This window comes from Odocoileus virginianus, chromosome 9 (assembly GCF_023699985.2).
Source record: "Odocoileus virginianus isolate 20LAN1187 ecotype Illinois chromosome 9, Ovbor_1.2, whole genome shotgun sequence".
Classification (NCBI taxonomy): Eukaryota; Metazoa; Chordata; class Mammalia; order Artiodactyla; family Cervidae; genus Odocoileus; species Odocoileus virginianus.
In genome coordinates, this window is record NC_069682.1 from 15,902,557 (window position 1) to 15,916,645 (window position 14,089).

Genomic DNA, 14,089 nt, shown 5'->3' on the forward strand with positions numbered 1-14,089 from the left:
CTAGCAAAATCCTTAAAGCACCCTTTTTGCATTGATGAGGGACATAAACTGACATCCCAAATAATGACAATATGAACTCCCCAGAAATCTATTAATATCAAACACTTATCACCTGCTTGCCCATAACACCCCTTCCAACTTTGACCTTAAAAGTGATACCTTTGCCAATGAACAAGGCTGTCAAATTCAGCGAAATTCCATTTAGTTCAATTTAGAAACATGTAAGGAATGCCTTCTATTCTTTATGTACTGGGCAAGGACCAGGGACACAGCAATGTGTGAATCATTTCCACAGCTCATACCAAGTTAATCAAATATGACCCCCAAAGGTTGAGTATTATCAGGAAAAGCCACATACAAATGTAGACTTTAGCCAAATTCCTGAATATGGCTGTAATAAGTTCCTTGTACTCACCAACGTGTCCTTTCATGGGCATTTTATGCCTGACTTTGCAATGAACATATCTGGGATGCTTGTTTTTTTTTAATCTTAGAGCTCTGGGCATACAAATTTATGAATGGAACTGTCACTCTGAAGAAAGTCAGAGATCATGGGTGGCAGAGGTCAAGAGTCCTGACCCCACGGACTTACTTGAGAGATGGGTTCTGGAGGGGGTGGTGGCAGTGGAAGGTCTAACACTGGATCAGCTGGTGGCGGTGGTAAGTCATCATCAAACTGACTCGTTGCAGCAACATTTGCTCCGTAACCAGGAGAGGCTGTACCATGGAAACTTGGCACATGCAGGGATGCTGAGTGAGGCTGTTTCTGAGGGGACTCTTTCTGAGCCTGGATTGTCCTCTGCTCAGCTTCACTTATGTCTGCTACCAGATCTGCCATGAGAGCATCTAAATCTTGGTCTTCCAGTGCATTCAAGGACTCTGATAGGGAAAATCACATTCATGAACAAGATAATGATGTGTACCTGGAAAAACTAAATGAAAGTCATTTTAAAGAGTCAGTTTTTCTGTAAAGCGATTACCCTTCAATTAAAAAATAAATCAATTAAAAAAAAAGAGTAAGTTTGAGTACAGGTTGCCAGGGGCTGGGGTTGGGGAAATAGGATGAGGTTGGTGAAAGAATATGAACTTTTATAAGGCAAATAAGGTCTGAGGATCTAAGTATACCATGATGACTCTAGTTGCTAACACTGTATGGTATAATTGAAATCTGCTGAAAGAGTAGAACTTAAATGTTCTCACTAAAAAAAAGAAGTAAATATGTGAGGAGATGGATAGGTTAACTATCGTGATGGGGGAAATCTTTTCACAATGTATATGTACACCAAATCTGCATGTTGTACACGTTAGGTATCACACAGTTTTATTCATCAATTAAACCTCAATAAAGCTAAAAATATCCTTTCTGTCCAAAAAAAGAAATGAAAAGGAGGCAAATGCCTTCCCTACATTGAGCATCCTCACAGGCCACCTATAAAGTCAAATCCAAATGCTGATTGGAGGCCTATGTAGGAAATTCTTGTGCATTCTGGTGCAAGATCTTAGAGTTTTACAAAGTAGGGGATGGGAGAGGCTAGAAACAGATGGAAAGTTCTCCCAGCTCTTTGGACAATGGCAAACAGAACAACACTAATGAATATACTTGGAAGAGAGTCGGTCTCCACCAAATGGGATTTATTTAATATGCCTTAAGATTTGGGGTGAGCATAGAGTTTCTGTGGGCACACCATCCAATTATAGTAACTCGCACATCTCAAAAAGAGCAACTAATGACAAACAGCAGGAAACAAAGCACAAAGGGCATTAAGGAGTGAAAAAAATGTTTTTGAAAAATTGGGATTAACTGGTAAAGACTTCATAAGACAGTGAGTTGGAAGTTAATTCTCTTTTTTTTAGAATTTTCTCTTGTTGTTTTCAAGACCTTCTATACATTAATACTAGTAGTTAAGTACTGTTTTGTTTTTTTGACTGCGCCACACGGCTTGTGGGATTTTTAGTTCCCTGACCAGGGATCAAACCTGGGCCTACTGCACTGGGAGCATGGAGGAATCTTAACTACTCCACCACCAGGGAGGTCCTGGGAGTTAACTCTTAAAGAAAAGGGCAGGCCCGGATTTTCAGAGTAAGGGTGAGGGAGGATGGTTTCGCTGGAATTTCTTCCACGTGTGAGATTACTGTGGTGATCAGACATGGGATGCTGAAAACTAATGAGACCACGTGCATCCAGGGAGTCATGGCTGTGAATTGAGCTGGGACAGCACTTGGCTGATCAGGCAGTCACCGGATGGTGAGTGTGATAAACAAAGGGTGAGCAGGGTGGAAGTGATGATGAGGAAGAGAAATCTAGCTGCTGTGTGCAACGTGAACAAGATTGAGGAAATGGGAATGGGGGAAATACAGCCTTCTCAGGAACAAAGGAGCAGAAAGCATGGGGAAATCATTTATTGTCAAATGTCAAGAGCACAAACACCATGTAGCATATCATTACATTAATGCTAATGGTTCCAACCCTGAATATTCATTGGAAGGACTGTTGCTAAAGCTGAAGCTCTGATACCTTGGCCACCTGATGCAAAGAGCTGACTCATTGGAAAAGACTCTGATGCTGGAAAAGATTGAAGGCAAAAGGAAAAGCGGGTGGTAGAGGATGAGATGGTTAGATCTCATGGACACCAACCTGATGGACATGAATTTGAGCAAACTCCAGGTGATAGTGGAAAACTGAGGAGCCTGGCATGCTGCAATCCATGGTCGCTGACCTGGACATGACTTAGTCACTGAACAACAATGGTTCTATGTACAGCATTGGACTGAAGTTTGGATCTCCTAACTATGTAAAAAGGGTTTATTTCCTCCTAAGCCAGTGCTGTTTTGCACATAACTTCTTCATAAAATTAAGTGAATTTTAAAAACCTCAGAAAGAATATATGTAGAACTAACGAAGTGTATTCCTAGTTTTCTAGTGCTACCAATTACACTCTGACAGATTTTAGTCATTGCTATGATTTCAAATTACTAAAGAAAAGAAATGATGAGGCTTACCATTTAAATCCTTAAACCCCACAGTGTAGTTAAATTCAGCTCTAGGTGGTTTGGATTCTGGAGGAGGGAGAATGTCGACTCCTAAACTCTGTGAAAACAGATCCCCAGCCCCAAAGTTATTCAGGATACTCACATTTTTGCAGGGCAAATTAATCATTAAGTAAAGAATCATCTCTGTTTACCCATCTTCTCTCTAAACATGTTCTCTAAAAACTGTATTCTTATTTGCACATTTTAGGTGATTTTTTTTCCCTACAGAAAATGACAGGTTAAAAATTATTCTAGAAAGTACCTTTGAAACAAAACAGATCAACTGAGACTGATGAGAATGAAGTTGTTTGTTTTAATAAACAACAGAAAAAATTTCTGGTAATGGTGCACTTGTGACACATTCACTAAATAATTCACAAAGACTTAAGTTATGACATCAAAGAAAGGAATATTTAGTCACTTGAAGAAAATAACTATTCAGGATGCAATCTTTTATTATACAGTAAAATGTTAATGCTGTTGCTCTTATTGAATAAAACTCTTGTTAAAAAGAAATGAAGACACAATAAGTTACTAATTTTGTAAATAACATTATTTTTTAAGTGAAAAAGTGACTTCTTGTATGATTTAAAAGCTATTTTAAAATATTTTTAAATTCATAGTTTGAGAAGTGATTTCACTGGTTCCTAACTCATGAATGTTTTCATGATAGTAAGTGTATTTTTTGATGTTAATTTGATGTAGTAATATCCTTGGTCATGTTTTAAATTTCTGAAAGAAGCAATCATTATATTTTTGAGAATAAATTAAATGAGATACTATCAGTTATAAGTAGAAAAAAAAAAGACCATTAATCAAGAAGCTTAAAAAAATGAACCAAACAATTAGAATCAAGGATAAAATGTAGGGAAGAATGACTGCAACCCCAGAATTCATTCTAAAAACCAGAATAAGCTTGCAAAAATTGCCAAGAAAAGGGAAGGCTGATGAAACTATGGGGCAGATACTGGAGCAAAAAAAAATTAGTGGAAGGAAGTGTACATACACACACACAAATACTCATTAAGTAGTTGCTTTTTAAACACTATAATTAGGAAGTATAACATTGCAATTAGCAGAGCCAACTCATTATTTTCTCAGGAATATATCAGGCTACTTAAAGAAATTAGAAATAGTTCTCTATCAAAATATGTATCCATGAATGTGTGATGTAACAGGCTTTGAGTAAAACAGAGAGGGAAAGAAGAGAAAGGAAACTAGTTTTAGGAAGGAATTCCTTTAATCAGTTTTAGCCAAACAAACCCTGTGACTGGACTCACTTCAGCATAGTAAAGATCAAAACTCAGAAAGGCTCTCAGTAAAGGCAGATCCAAGACACTCTGAGGGGTCCCCGTCTTACTCTGGAGGTTACAGCAACAATACTAACTATGAAAATCCCAAACGGATCAAACAGGATAGTCATTCCTCTATGGAGCAGAAATGAGTAGACAGAGACACACAGACATTCATCAAACTCTTCCCCTTCACTGGTGGAAAAAAGTCCTCAGATCTACAGAAATGTGGCTACCATCCTAACACCATCCCTCTGGTTTTTAGTCAGCACCCCTTTTCTCTAAGCCTATTGTCTCATCTTTTGTCTCTTCCTTCATAGAGTCTGAACCTCCTTGAATTTCATACAGAATATAAAGTAGATGCTAACTAGTACTGATTTATTTTTCTAAAGTAAACATAAAAAATAGATTAGTCTTCATTTATTTTGTAAAAAACTTTGGGATCCCTGTCTTATTTAGGAATATTGGATGATTCTTATTTTAGTGCTTTATGCAGAAAGTCATGGGCTGATTAGCCTTTACATAAAGGTAACTGCCAGGGAAATTGTTCAGTGAGGGTGGTGGTTGCAGAGGGTTTGCCTGGGGACCAATACCATGAGCATGAGAATAGCCATAACAGAATGTGTGTATGACCCAGGTATTCAGTTAACTGAACTCAGAAGGGTAATAGTCAGGAAAAAAGCTTTATTTTTTTCCCCTACTACAGTTAGAGCAGGACTATATAACATTGTCAATTTCCAGTCTTTAGAAAGATAGCTCCCTTGTCATATTAGAATCAAATTTGGTAACACTGTTCCCCACCCCCCCAATTTGAAAGTTAAGAAGGAGAATGTACCTGAGTCAGGAGATCCATCTCTCCCAGCAAATTGCTGAACATTTGGTCTATATCTTCGTTTGACTCACCCATCTGAAAAAGGAAGAAATCCATATATAAACAGTCTAATAAAAGCCTGGTTCTTGGGGATAACTGTCCCATCTCTTTCTTTTCCTCCAAAAGGCCCATCAATGGGCAAATAAGTTGAGAAGAAAAGCTTGTGGAGAGGAAGGTTCATTTCAGCCTGCACTTCCATGCCTGACCTCTCGGCAATTTGCTTGGTCCAAGATTGAGCCGAACTCTAGGGACTGTCTCAGAGTGACAACGGGACTGTTTTCCCAGACAGAACTAGACTCCTCGGGGCCAAGTGGACAAGTGGGTGACATTTAGGAATTCACAACCATGTAGGACACCCTGATTGGAAAAAGAGAATGCCTCAGGTCGTGGGTGATGGCACCAGAGCCACAGAGAACTTCATTTCCACTTGAAAATGAACACAAAAATGATGTCAGGTGTGAGTAAGCAAACTTGCCAAATAAGTCCTTGCTTTACAAGTTTATCTCTGAAACAGCAGTTTTCAGCACATTTATCTGGAAATATTAGGGTGACACACACTCAGAACTAAAACGGCCACATGATCAAGTGATAAGAGATGGAAATAAAATGTATTTTACATTATAACCTTTCTCTACCTAAACCAAGTGAAGGAAGAGGCCACGGGAGAAAAAGTGCTTCCATAAAGTGTGAGGAAGGATGCCCTGGGAGGTACAACTAATTGCTCTGGTCCTGGCATTGTTGGTGAGGCTGGATTAGGACATTAGGAGACACGGTCACAAGGCGTAATTAGTAATGTGTGGTTTGCCAATAAAGACTCAACTGCTTCGTCTGTAAGATGAGGACTTTGTTGCAGATAATTTCTAAGGGTCGCAAATGCTCTGAAACACTGGAAAATTAGTGCTCGTTACAGTTCAAGCTAAGAAGTCTGGTGAATGGATGAGATCAGCATGGATTATTTAAACCAAACAATATATAAGTGTGTGTATGCATGTGTTTGGGTTTCCATCATTTTACATGAAACTTAAATACATACAAAAGTTGAGAAAATAATGTAATTATCTTCATGTACACCTTGTCCAGCTTTAACAATGACCAACTCATGACTGATCTTTTTTATGTAGATATCATATATGTAATACTAAAGGATTTTTTTCTCACATAACCATAATAATAATATCTCTGCACACACACCTGTATTTGTAGTTAAAATAAATTATTTGAAGTGCCAAGATACAGAAGCAACCTGTCTATCAAAAGATGAATGGATAAAGAAGATGTGGTAAACATACATAGTGGAATATTACTCAGCCATAAAAAGGGGTGAAATCTTGCCATTTGCAGCAACACAGATGGACTGGGTGGGCATTATGCTAAGAGAAATAAGTCAGAAAGAGAAAGACAAATACTATATGATATCACTTATATGTAGAATCTAAAAAAATACAATAAATTAGTGTATAAAACAAAAAAGAAGCAGGTTCACAGGTGCTGAGAACAAATTAGTGGTTGCCAGTGGGGAGAGAGGAGAGGGGAGGGGCAATATGGGGGTGCAGGGTAAGCGGTACAAATAACTTGGTATGAAATAAACTACAAGGATATATTGCACAACACAAGAATATAGCCACTATTTTATAATAGCTATAAATGAGGTATAACCTTTAAAAATTGTGAATCACTATACTATATACCTATAACTTACATAATATACAGCAACTATACGTCAATAAAAAATATTTGGTTAAAACAGGCAAAGTCAAGGTGGAGTTATCTTTCCTTGAATAAATTATCATGAAAACTTATAGTTGTCCCTTTACTATAACCTCAAACTAATACTTAAGCAATAATACCTTTTCATATTTAATAGCTTTAATCAGGATTTATTTATCTATTTATATGTAGCTAAAAGACCTCTGTCATAAAAAAATCAGTTCTTGAAAGTACAGAGATGTAATGATGACAATGATGAAGACATTATCTAGCACTTAACCTTGTTCTAGGAGCTAATCTATAAGCCGGGTTGATATGAACAGTAAACAGCTAGCAGGGCACTGACACTGAGAAATCAGAATGAATGAGGGCTGTGAAACCAGCTGGGGTCCATCAGCGCATATCTTCCCGACATCCACCCTGCGGACTTCCCTGGTGGCCCAGTGGCTAAGATGTGGCATCGATGGGTCAGAAATACCCATTGAGCCCAAACACCTTCGATTCTCAGACTGTATACACCACTGATACAGAATGGGTTGAGGCACACACACACTGTTATTTATAAAATAGATAACCAACAAGAACCTACTGCAGGGCACAGAAACTCCACTCAATATTCTGTAATCGCCTATATGGGAAAAGAATCTGAAAAAGAATGAGTATGTGTATAACTGAATCACTTTGCTGTATACTGAAACTAACACAACATTCTAAATCAACTATACTCCAATACACAATAAAAATTAAAAATTTTAAAAACCAGAACAAGCTGAGGACATGCCAGAGTGAATCATACACCTAATGTGGAAATAACTCGAAACAGCAGCACATTCTTGTGACCTCTGTTGACTCCCCCTATGTTCATCAAAGTAGAAAAATCTTCCCCCTGCCCCTTCTTTTCCCTAGTCTGTTGATATTGAATTATTTAAAGGAGTTAACGTCAAAATTATTCCGTAAATCTTGTTATAAGTAAAATAGGTTGCTGAAAGGATCACAGTTTAAAAGCGTTGCTATCCTTGGTGAAAATCCTGAAACATTTAGTTAAGAGCTATTAATAACATAAATGTGAATTAATGTGTAAATTCAAACCATCTTACATATTTCTCTTCCCTACAAGAGAAGAGAATGAACAGAACCAGAGTTCCATGGATATATTCGGTGTCCATACACACACACACACACACACAAGAAAATAGGGCTGTGTCTATTTGTATGTGCGTTATTTCCTGAAGGTTAAAATCAAGAGTAAAAAGAGAGAAAGAGAAAAAGAAAAAAAAAAGAGAGAATGGAAACACCCAGCCCTGAGCACTCAAAGCGTTGTATGGGTTAACAGCCAAAAGAGAAGGGGTGGAGGAGCCTTAGTGAAGCAATGGATTGTGAAACAAGCAACATGCACATAGTGACTGGGTGGAATTAACATCTTTTTGTGAGTATGTCATCTCTGAACTCCTTTTGTGTCTTGGGAAGAACAACACATTGTTGATTAAAAACATTTGGAATCATTCTTTATCAGATAGATTTTGCTGGTTTTTTAGAGGGTGCAGAGAGTTGGACAGGAGTGGGATGGGGTGGTTAAGGCTGTACATTCAGGCGGAAATTCTGCCTTAGAGTCCCTGCATGACAGTGGGATTTTCCCTACTGCTCTGTCTTTCCCTAAGGCTCAAACTTCTAAACCTGTTTTTATCTACAGATAGTTTTTCTTCTCCACATATACACATTTCCTATATAAGCTTTAAATATGCATATTAAAAAAATCTGCCTATAAGAGAAAATATGGTGACTATCAGTTCAGTTCAGTCACTCAGTCGTGTCTGACTCTTTGCACCCCCATGAACTACAGCACGCCAGCCCTCCCTGTCCATCACCAACTCCCAGAGTCCATCCAAACCCATGTCCACTGAGTCAGTGATGCTATCCAACCATCTTATCCTCTATCGTCCCCTTCTCCTCCTGCCCTCAATCTTTCCCAGCATCATAGGAGGTGTTAATGCAACCTGTGATGACCGTTTCACAATATATACATATACCATATCATTATGTTGGATGCCTTAGTGTTAGATGTCAGTCAGATCCCCAGAATGCAGGAAAAAGTATATCCTGATAGTATTCTAATATATATTTATGTTATATATTGTATGTCACATAATCTAAATATATTTATATATAACATATATTATGTAAATATATATCTATATATTGCTTAATAGGACATCTGTTTATATCTATGGCAAAGTTAACCTTGTCTATTTAACTCAGTTTGGACGCAGGTTTCACTGCCACTTGGATGAGCGATTCCAGCCATGATTTTGGGCCTGAGGGACGCACCTAAAATAGCCCATTCAATATTCCACAAGCCTTTCCATCATTCTTCCCCCTCTGGTGCATTCTCCTATATGCCCTAACTTGGCTATTGGTCATTATCCATTTATGAGTATAATTTAGAAACCCTGGCATAGTCCCCAGACTCTTCCCATTTTTCCACCCCATGAGTCAAAAAAGTCCTGTCAGTGGTTCCTGCAGAGAGCTTTCCTTTCCTTCATCCTCACTGTTGAGACTCTCATCAGCTCTTCAAGACTCCAGGAGTCCTCAAGTCCCATCACTATCATTTCGAATTTGAAATTGGACTCTGAATGTTTCAATCTCCTGTCCAGTGGCTGATCATGATGAAGCGGGGAGAGTTCAAGTCTTGCCACATCTTTTAAAGTCCTTCATAATTTGCCCCAACCTACTCTTCAGGGTTCAACTCTTAGGTATCAGGGCTCTTAACACTGTCTGAACAGGCTTTTAAACATTCTCTTTGTCTTGGTACACACTAGTCCCTTCAAGTAGCATCGTCTGTCCATTCACCCTTCATATAATCCTACTGATTTTTGGAATCCGGCTTTCATGGATGTCAGCGTACCTCGTGGAGAGACTTGCTGTCCACTGCACTTGGCAACCCTATCAGTAAATCCAGATGCCAACAACAACAACCTGGATAAAGCTTTTAAACCTCCCTGGGTTAGTTTCCTCATCCGTAAAATGAAGAGATTAAGATGTAATTGGTAGATTGCTGTGACATTCATATTGGTGTGCAACCATGACCACTATTCATTTCCAGAACCTTTTCATCTTCCTCAATCGAAATTTCATACCCATTAAATAGTAACTCCCCAACCCTCCCACCCCCAGCCCTGAATCCCAGGATCCATCACCCTACTTTCTCTGTTTATGAATCTGGCTACTAGACATCTCAGGTAAGTGGACTGAAATATTTGTCCTCAAGATTCACCCTGGTTGTAGCACTATCGTGTATCGTGTACTATCGTGTATCATGCACTATTGCGCAAGGGAAGCAGTGTTTGAGTCTATAGATAGATTGCGAGAATTAAACTATCTATTAACAGAATTCATGAGAAAGAAGGTTGGAAAAATCTGAGGTTCTTTCAGTATCAATTTGCTTTGATATTTTTATTGTTTTTAAATTAAAAAAAAAAAACACCAACTGGCTGTGTTTATTTTTTCAAGGGAAAAAAAATCAGCCCACACATCGTTGCTGTTTGGCCACTCAGTCTGTCCAGCTCTTTTGTGACTCCATGGACTGTAGCCTGCCTGGTTCCTCTGTCCATGGGATTTCCCAGGCAAGAATACTGGAGTGGGTTGCCATTTCCTTCTCCAGGGGATCTTCCTAACCCAGGGATCGAACCATTTGGTCCATGGATTATTTATCACTGAGCCACCAGGGAAGCTCCAGCCCACATACAACTATAGATACAAAAGAGGAGATAATTTTAAAAAACTCTGTTGGTGATAAGAATCACACTTGGTATGGAATATGTAGTAGTGTAGAATCCAGGTGATCACAAATGCTGGCAGAGATCGTGAAGTAGCCAGTGTAAGGTACAACTGGAAAATAACAGACGATATTGTATTTTACCCAATTCCTGCTGTGTAGATCTTTTTCAAAATGCAATGAAAGCCCTCCTCAAGAGGAAGTGGTTCATGGAACAACACAGCCCGTGGTTAAAGGTTCTCGCAATGTGTGGGGGAGGCGGGAGGTAAAACTTCTGTGTAACGTAAAACAGGAAGCAGAAACATCTCTAAAATTACACACAGGGCCAAATAATACTCAACAAAGAACTACAAGAAATCTCTCGGGTCAACTTAACTGGCTTTGCACAGTATACTTGAGATCAGTGAAAAAAATGCTTTCATTGGAGTATAATTGCTTTAAAATGTTGTGTTTCTGCTGTACAACATCATGAATCGATATGCACACATATACCCTTTCCTCTGGAGTCTCCCTCCCAACCCCCACTTCCCACCCCTCTAGGTCATCACAGGGCACCGAACTGAGTTCTCTACGGTATACGGCAGCTTCCCACTATCTATTTTACACATGGTAGTGTGTGTGTCTGTGTGTCTGTGTGTGTATCAATGCTACTTTCGCAGCTCGTCCCACTTTTCCCTTCCCCTTCCCTCTCTGTGTCCACATCAGTTCTCTATATCTGCATTTCTAGTCTTGCCCTGCAAATAGATCCACCTGTACCATCTTTCTAGATTCCATATATTCTCCTTAACATACAATATTTTTCTTTCTGACTTACTTTACTCTGTATGACAGACTCTAGGTTCATCCACATCACTACAAATGATCCAATCCCATTCCTTTTTATGTCTGAGTAATATTACATTGTATATATGTACCATATCTTCTTTATCCATTCATGTGTGGAAATCAGTGAAAATCTTAAGAACTAGGCTAACAAATAGTTATGAAGTTAACAGGATAATCACTATGGTCATATGAACAATACAGACCAATACAACAATCAATCACAAAGGAAATTCATGGGGATGTCGTTAAGTGTGTGTATGTATGACCATGCAAAAGGAACAGCCAAGACAACAGGATTCTTTGGTAGGCAGTATTGTGATGGCAAAAGTTTGATGGAAAAAACATTTGTAAATGGAAGAGTGATCATGAAATAATATAGTTTATTTAATAATTAAAAAAACACCAAAGGGGTATTTGAAAAAGTCTAAGAATTTCTTGACAGTGTAGACACACACACACACACATACATAACATGAAATGGATTACCATATTTTTAAAAAGAGATTATTTTTTAAAGTATTTGTATTTATTTATTTGGCTGCACTGGGTCTCAGTGGTGGCATGCAAACTCGTGGTTGTGGCATGTAGGATCTAGTTCCTGACCAGGGATTGAAGCCAGGCCCCCTGCATTAGAAGCGTGGTGTCTTAGTCACTGGACCCCCAGGGAAGCACCAAAAGTATGATTTTTAAATGGACTTATTTCCAAATTGTTTGGGTTTTGAGTGAATGCAGGGTGGAGTGGGCAGAGTAATAATGTACTCTGCTAAGTCAAGCTCCAGGGAGGTGAAAAGTGAGACGGCAGAAAGAGACCCAAAAATATTCAACAGCATCAAAAGTTAACCACATGTGACATGGGGGAAGGGCAGCTTATATGAATGCAAATTCTCACTTGCATCTGTCCTATTGACTTTTCTATATCTTTAGAAGGCAAGAAGTAGTAGTGTCACTTGTATATACTTGGGCTGAAAAGAGACCTTGAGATTTTCTTAAGTTCCCTTTTTATTCTATTTTGAGCATTTACATAAAGTATGGGGAACGGCTTTCGTATTTAGGATCTACTGTGGCATCAAACAAAAGTGACAACATAATTTAGGGCTTTTTGAAGAGATAAAAATAGAAAAATATATTATTCACTCATTTGTAAATAAGAACAATGGGAACTAATTTTCATACACACAACGCCTACAAGTGGTTATATGTATTCACTGTTTCCTACTTGTCCCTGTTTTCTCTTGAATTTACCCTGCTATGGCTGAATATTTGTGTCCCACCTACCCCCTGCCCCGGCCACCAAATTAATTTGTTGCAACCCTAATCTTCAATGTGACGGTATCTGTAGATGGAGCCTTTGGGAGGAAATTAGGTCATGAAAGTGGAGCCTTCATGTTGGGATTACTGCTTGTAAAGAAGAGATTTGAGGGACTTCCCCAGTAGTCCAGTGGCTAAGACTGTTCGCTCCCAATACAGGGGGCCTGGGTTCAATCCCTGGTCAGGGAACTGGATCTTACATGCCACAGCTAAGACCTGGTGCAGCCAGATATAAAGAGACACGAGACAGCTTGCTTCTCTCTCTCTCTGCCATGTGAGGACACAGCAAGAAGATGGCTATTGCAAACCAGGAAGACCCTCACCAGACCCCGGATCTGCTCATGCCTTGGTCTCTGACTTTCCAGCTTCCAGAACTGTTGAGACATAAATGTCTGTTGCTTAAGCTGCTCAGTCTACGGTATTTTTGTTATAGCATCTCAAACTGATGAAATGAAGAGTATTCGTTGCTCAGTCGTGTCTGACTCTTTGCAACACCATGAACTGAGGCCTGCCAGGCTTCTCTGTCCATGGCATTCTCCAGGCAAGAATACAGGAGTGGCTAGCCATTCCCTTCTGCAGGGGATCTTCCCAGGAATCAAACCCCGGTCTCCTACATTGCAGGCATCTTCTTTACCATCTGAGCCACCATGAACTTTTGTTTCCACCATGTCACCAAACTGTGTCAAGATCACCAACAACCATCACATTTCTAAGTCCAGTAGTTAATTCTCAGCCTCTTAAGCAGTATTTAACACCATTCACCGATCACCTCGTTTTGGAAATACTTTCTTCACTTGGCTTCCATGAAAGTTTTCCTTCCTGCTTTTCCTCCTAACAGAGACCAACTGAACTTGAAGCTAGTAAAACTTAAGTTTCAGGGACTCAGGGACTTCCCTGCTGGTCCACTGGTTTAGAATCCATCTTGTAATACAGGCGACTCGGATTCAACCCCTGGTCTGGTAACTAGGATCTCACACAAAGCAGAGCGACTAAGCCCATGCGCCACAGCTAGGCCTGTGTGCCAGTGAAGGTCCCAAGGGCCGCAACTGAGAGCTGACGCAGCCAAATAAATAAACTTTTTATTTTTTTTAAGTTTCAGGGATCCTCACTTACAGGCTTTTTCTAAGACTGCACTTTTCTTCTGGGCCTCAAGCCACAGCGTGGAACACTGCTTTCTTGCTGGGAGATCACCCTGGTAGTGGTCTTAGGACTTGGGAGTAGGGCTAGTGGGCTGCCAGCATCAGCATCACTTCCACTTCACCTGGACCCCAGCAAGAGCTGGAC

At 39.4% G+C, this 14,089-nt stretch overlaps 1 protein-coding gene across 1 annotated transcript in view; it reads right to left on the reverse strand.

The window, feature by feature from the left end:
• The window catches only part of APBB1IP (amyloid beta precursor protein binding family B member 1 interacting protein), a 71,446-nt gene that overhangs the window by 30,279 nt on the left and 27,078 nt on the right, over positions 1-14,089 (reverse strand). The window contains exons 2-4 of the mRNA XM_070472002.1: positions 5,158-5,229; positions 3,001-3,088; positions 593-879 (exon numbers count right to left, since the gene is read on the reverse strand). Coding sequence (XP_070328103.1) covers positions 593-879; positions 3,001-3,088; positions 5,158-5,229 — 447 coding nt within the window. The remainder of the gene's footprint in view (positions 1-592; positions 880-3,000; positions 3,089-5,157; positions 5,230-14,089) is intronic.